Source organism: Gavialis gangeticus, unplaced genomic scaffold (genome assembly GCF_001723915.1).
Source record: "Gavialis gangeticus isolate Ggan-Ray unplaced genomic scaffold, GavGan_comp1, whole genome shotgun sequence".
In the NCBI taxonomy this organism is placed as follows: domain Eukaryota; kingdom Metazoa; phylum Chordata; order Crocodylia; family Gavialidae; genus Gavialis; species Gavialis gangeticus.
In genome coordinates, this window is record NW_017729025.1 from 22,627,829 (window position 1) to 22,633,979 (window position 6,151).

Sequence of the window (6,151 nt, forward strand, 5' to 3'; positions counted from 1 at the left end):
TTTTAACACAAAAATGGAATTTCAGGATTAATAACTACGTAGCCTAGCAATGGCTTTTTACCAACATGTTTAGCAATTTCTCTGCTGAGCTGTTTTGTACTAGTGCTTATTGTCTAAAAATCACAAAATCCCCCACCATAGGCTAACAAAAAATATTTTTCAAATAAATTAATTGCAACTCGCTTGTGCACCAACCTTGGATTTCTTCTTTCTCATTCGGTGGATTCGAGATGCAAGCTGAGTTGTTGCGAGTGTTTCTGCATAATTTGCCGGGGAGTCGGAAATATGAGCAATCATCGTTGTTCTGCAGTTGATATTCCCAAGTGATTCTCTCAGCAACATAGTCAACTTGTTGTCTCTAGGGAACAAGTGAGAATACTGAGATGGCTTACAATAATCACAATTATTTTACAGAAGTTTAGAACCATTTTCATGGTGTACATTCATGTTTGGTACAAGTAGGAATCAAACATAAATATACATGACCTAAAAGTATTTAAAACTTGTATCAACATGGAAGGGCCCCTGATACCCAAAAGTTTGTCCAACAACTCTCCAAGCTGTAAAGTTGGTTCAGTAAAAGATATAACAAAAAAGCCTTGCCTTGCAACAAAAATACCAAGCTTCTAGTATAAATTATTTTGTTTGTTCTCCAGACAATGCCAAGAATTAGTCAATTTAATAGTAGTTCATCATGATACTACTTAGTATACCCAAACAGCTCAAAATTCCATCTTTTCCTCTCTCATGAACCCTTAGTATTCCTAATGCACCATCACTGTAAGCTCCCTGAAATACCAGTGAGCAGTTATTGTAAAAAGAAAAAACCTCAATATTACTTCATAGACATAATCAAGTTTGCCCTAACAAACATATTATTAGGTCTTAAAGATAGTTTTAGGTTTTGGCCTACCTAACTCCCTCTTCTATTGTGTAGAAATATAGAATCAGAAGGCTGGAAGTGATCTCAAGGGTTGACTAGTACAGAGGTGGCCAATATATGGCACATGTGCAACTTGTGTGTGTGGTAAGTAAGGTAGGGGACAACTACCACAGCAACAGATTGGGCAGGAAGCAGAAAGCAGAGCAGGAAACTGGGCAAAGAGCAGGAAGCCAAGCAGCAGATCAAGCAGAGGAAGGGGATCAGGGTGGCACTCAGCGAGGGTGCAGAGCCAATTGGTGGCATACCTGACAAAATGATTGGCCCCCACTGGTCTGGTCCAACCCCCTGCAGAGATGCAGGAATCATTATTCCTAACCACACAGAGGAGGGAGCTCAGACCCCACTTCCACAATTGAAAGCCTGAAGAAGAGGAGAGGTCCACCAAGCAGCTCCCCCTTCAGCTGTGGCAACACAGCAGTCCACTGGATATTGCTACCTTCCAGTGGAGAAAGTAGGACCTCGACATGCTCACCTACTTGAAGTCTCTTTCTGTGGCTGCTCGCACGTGCTTTATAGCCTGCTATGTTTGTGTGTGTGACTATAAGGTTACAGACTACCACAGGGTGTACACAGCGATGCTTGCTGTAGTTTTTACATATGTCTTAAGGTCAAGACCCTATCTCTTCTTCCGCCTCTCGACTGCTGCAACAGCAGAAACCAGGTGGAACAGGTGCTTAGCTGGCTGCCCAAGGGTTTCCTCAGTAAGAGAGAACCACTGGTTGGTATACAGCCAGCAGAGTCCTTGGCCAAAAGCAATACAGCCGAGGAGTTGCTACGTTCTGACATCCACCACCACCCGGACAGCCCCTCCGGGAGCTATAAACAACCAGTACAACTTAAAATACCCCTAAAGCTTCTGCAAAATGTTCCTCAGACTTGCACCTGATGGCTTGAGTATCAGAGTTGCTTCCAAGTCCAGACTCAATCTCAAGTGCACTAATTGAGAAGAGAGCACAATCCTACAGACAGGCTATTTGCTATTCTATTGCATTCACTCAACTAGTCTGAGGAAAACACCTTTTTATTTTTTTTTTACCTAATATAAAATGAAGGAGCACCTGTTTCAGACTCAGCACCAGATAAATATGTGAAATGACATAATTGATAAATGAAGCACTAAGTTATAGCTCTTCATAGTGAGCTGCAATTAAATTTAAGCACAGAAAGCCAAAATCTGCTGGTTGTGTCTATGGTGGGCAGGCTGTAGCTAGCCAGGGCCCCCTACAGGTGTGCACTCTCTTGACATGATAGTACAATCAAGCACACTTTATAAAGCAGACATCAATGCTCACTTCCATCCAGTGAACATGTACTTTTCCACAATGGAAAAAGAGGAAGGTGCTTATTCTCCATACAGGAAAGGTAAATGGGTATAAAATGCTAAAAAGGACATATTTGAATTTTGAAGTTCTCAGCATATAAAGAAACCTAACCGATACATTCTGAAATCTCAACGCACTTTCCATCCTAAAAAAAAAGAGGGGACTGTTTTGATTTCTGTTTCTCTGATTTTTGACCAACCGGCAAAGTTGTAAAATAAAAAATATATACGAAACTATTTCTGCAATAGTATGGGATCCATTTTTAACTTGGTCGTAACTGGAGGTCAGTTCTTTCACCTATACAAAGGAATGGCAAAACTTCTTTTAAGTTTAGTGTAAGACATCAGCAAGCCCTTGGTACAATTCATTTTAAATACAACACTGGCTAATACATTTAAGGTGATATGCAAAATAATTCACTTACTTATATGGCACATGTTTAGCACCATTAATTAAGGCCAAAATTACATTGCCTAGGGCAGAAAGAGACAGGCACAGAGAACCTCCTCCGTCTCGACTCTTGCTCAGCACTTTTTCACAGCTTCCTAGATCAATAAGATGCAAGCGACTACGTCCTCCTGACACTAGAAACAACAAGGACAACATATATGCGCTGTGAGCGTATGGACTCAAACCAGATCAGCTATTCAGAATTTACTTAAATGACAGAAATAATGAATGCTGCGTGGGGCGATGCCTGAATTAAACATTTATGCCAGGCTACATGCAAATCTCATAAAGCAGATATTAGTCACAACAACCACACTTAATGGCAGCTCGTGATTGGCTGGAGTTTTGTCTTGGGGTTTTTAGTGGGGGATTTATTGCACATTTTTTTTAATCTAAATTAGAAAAGCCAAGTAATATTTTAAAAATTGTATTTAGAGAGCATGATCATACTTCCTCCTTTGCCACTCTTCTCCATGCGATACTGATATATGTGAAACGTGAACAGCATATGTGAATTCCTCCTGTCTTCTTCATCACATTCAGGTTTGCTGGTACTTCTGGCAGCAATTGCAGCATCAAGGAAAAAGGCAGCTTTTTCTGCTGTCGGGGCCCTTAGCTCACTTTGGTTTTGAAGCTTGAATATAAACAAGGAAATGACTAATTAGAACGGGCAAATGTTTTTTGGGGGTTTTTTTTGCTGCACAGACTAAGTCTCTTGAGCGATAAGTGAAACAAATATGTACACCATGGGAGTGGGGATTATAAATTAAAGGCAATAAATTGTTTTACCATCTTAAACATTGTCATAATTGTTGTCAAATAAAAGCAGAAAAAAATCAAGCTCAGAAACCTATGGAGTGACATCCTCTATACCTGGGTTCCACATATCGGATCCTCTCTCAGATAAACCCCTGGAGACTGGCCATCCTGCAGGCTGCCGGTGGCTACTTCAGCTAGCAAATCTTTAAGGTTTTCATCTTTGCCACTGATCTCCACGGCAGACACTCTAATAGAGAAACGAGTCCCAGTTTTTTCTTTACGTTCGTTGATTAACTTGAAGAGCCAAGAAATCGCACAGGGAATGACACCAAGGCTTTGTGTGGAGTTATCTTTCCCAATCATGGTGTAAGATTTACCTATAAAGGAAAGACAAATGTGAGCTTAACTCATCTTTCATGTACAAAACAGTTTCTCCTTATGCAGTTGCCAGTTTCCATTATACATAATACCATGTGATATACAGATAACTGGAGGTAACAGATGCAAAAATACTTTGTAAATATTTAATTATTAATCAGTCAGTATTTATTCAATTAATTTTGCCATTTTTGTAACTCGGACCCAAAGCAAATTAATTTTTAAAGGCATCTCTGATCTTTTGATTTTCATCACAATACACCTATAAAAAGCTTGTTCCTGAATAAGCTAATCTGATGTTACATTTTACCTTTTCAAATTAAAACTTAGGGTCCCAGTATAGAAATAAACCATAATAAGTTTGCAAAGCTAATTAAAAAGAAATTCTAATCTATTCATATACTCCAGGTTTATTGTTCCAGGAGCTGACAGCATGTAATTACCAGGCTGACATAGTAATTAACTGTAACGAATTTGGGAGCTCACCAAGCTTGACATGACCAAAGCAAAATATGCAACCATCTGCACCATTCACAACAGACTGGATTACTTCTGCTACTGTTCCAGAGCATACCTCAGCCTGAAAAAAAGATTGGAGACAAATAAGTTATGTGTACATTGCTCTGCTCTATATTTCTCTGCTGCATGAAAAGAATGACTCAATATTTTTGAGGAGCAACGTTTTTGCCCATTTTATGGCATTATTTCTATTATTTTAGTAACTATGCTCCCTTTTTTAAAATAAAATCTGTTACAACAGCCAAAAATAGTTTTCAGTTCTATTAAACCAACTCCCTCAGAATATCGATTCTACGACTAATGTAGCACGCTGAATGCAATCCAACAAAGCTTCCTGCTGGTATAATAGTTTAGCCAAGAGTTTTCAGTAATAGTAACAGCTTCACGAAATGAAGCTACTCAAGAGTGCTTATAGAAATTAAAAATACATTCATACTGAAGAAAATGCATCAAAGAACCCTGAATAAGAATTTTTAAGTATCACATTTTCCTTTACTATGGAAACAATGTCATCTATCGCTGAAAAGAATTGGCTAAATTATTTAAGTGCACTATTACTAGTTTATCAATGCCTATAACAGTCTGAATTATACCATATGATATATATATGCTGACAATGTAACTGTAAGACAACTGGCAGTGCAACCATAAGGCTACAGTGACATTATAACTCCAAGGTCATACACTGGTGATCAATGTTAGCAACCCTGTCTCTAGCAATGACAACATAGGTGGAATCTGGCCACTAATTATAGCTCAGGGGAAACACTGCAAAGATGTCACTTCAGAGGCCCTCTGTGACAAGGTATAAAAAGAATGGTTAGAGATCATGGTGACATCCTGGCTCCTTTGAAGTCCATAGGAATTTTGCTACAGACCTCAAAAGGGCCAGGATCTCTCTCTCTGCACACGGCATTCCCCAAACCATTAATAGCTAGAGGTGCATTGATATATCTGTCCATATCGGATTAGCACAGATAAAAGGAAAATTGATATTATTGGCAATTGGTTTTCTTGGCCTGTGTACCCAATAATGTCACCAATAAATACCACATGCGTGCACACAGCTGCCATGCACGTGGGCAGGAATGCAGCCAGGCAGCTTGGAGAGCAGCGTTCGGCCAGTAAGTTTATAGGAAGGATAAGGCATCAGGCAGGGCAGATTAAGGCCCCCATGGTGAGGGAGGGAATGGGATTGGGGCAGGAGGCGCTAACCAGCCAAGATGGGGTGCGGTGTGGGACAGAGCTGAAGGCAGCTCGTCTGGGAGGTGGGAAGGAGGAGCAGCCCCCACTGCTGCGCTCACCAAGGGAGGCATGGGGGGCATATGCCCCCCAGATCTGTATGTGGGGTGAGGGTGGGCTGCCCACTGTGGGCTCAGGGCCAGGGGCTGCGCCGGCCTCTTCCCAGCAGGGATGCTGGGCTGGGGCTATGCTTGGGATGGGTGGGGGCAGGGCAGGTGGTGGCACTGGGAGTGGGGGGTTCAGGGTGGGCTATAGCCAACCCAAAAATTCAGAGTAGCCCCTCCCTCCCCACCACCCACCCTGCCCCACTCACAGCCCTGGCCCAACCCCTACACCAGGAAGAGGCCAGCCCAGCCCATGGCCTCGAGCCCACAGTGGGCAGCCTACCTGTGCCTTGCAGACAAATCTGGGGGGCACGTGCCCCCTGTGACTCCCCCAGGGGTAAGAGCAGCAGCAGGAGCTGGCCCCCCTCCCTGCCCCCCTCACAACCTTCCTGCAGCTCCATCCTGCGTCCCACACCAGCCCAGCCCATGCCCTG

At 42.2% G+C, this 6,151-nt stretch overlaps 1 protein-coding gene across 1 annotated transcript in view; it reads right to left on the minus strand.

Moving 5' to 3' along the window:
- The window catches only part of KIF26A (kinesin family member 26A), a 108,111-nt gene that overhangs the window by 16,483 nt on the left and 85,477 nt on the right, over positions 1 to 6,151 (minus strand). Inside the window, exons 5-9 of the mRNA XM_019519897.1 lie at positions 4,339 to 4,432; positions 3,589 to 3,851; positions 3,166 to 3,349; positions 2,690 to 2,849; positions 196 to 358 (exon numbers count right to left, since the gene is read on the minus strand). Of these exons, the coding sequence (XP_019375442.1) occupies positions 196 to 358; positions 2,690 to 2,849; positions 3,166 to 3,349; positions 3,589 to 3,851; positions 4,339 to 4,432 (864 nt within the window). The remainder of the gene's footprint in view (positions 1 to 195; positions 359 to 2,689; positions 2,850 to 3,165; positions 3,350 to 3,588; positions 3,852 to 4,338; positions 4,433 to 6,151) is intronic.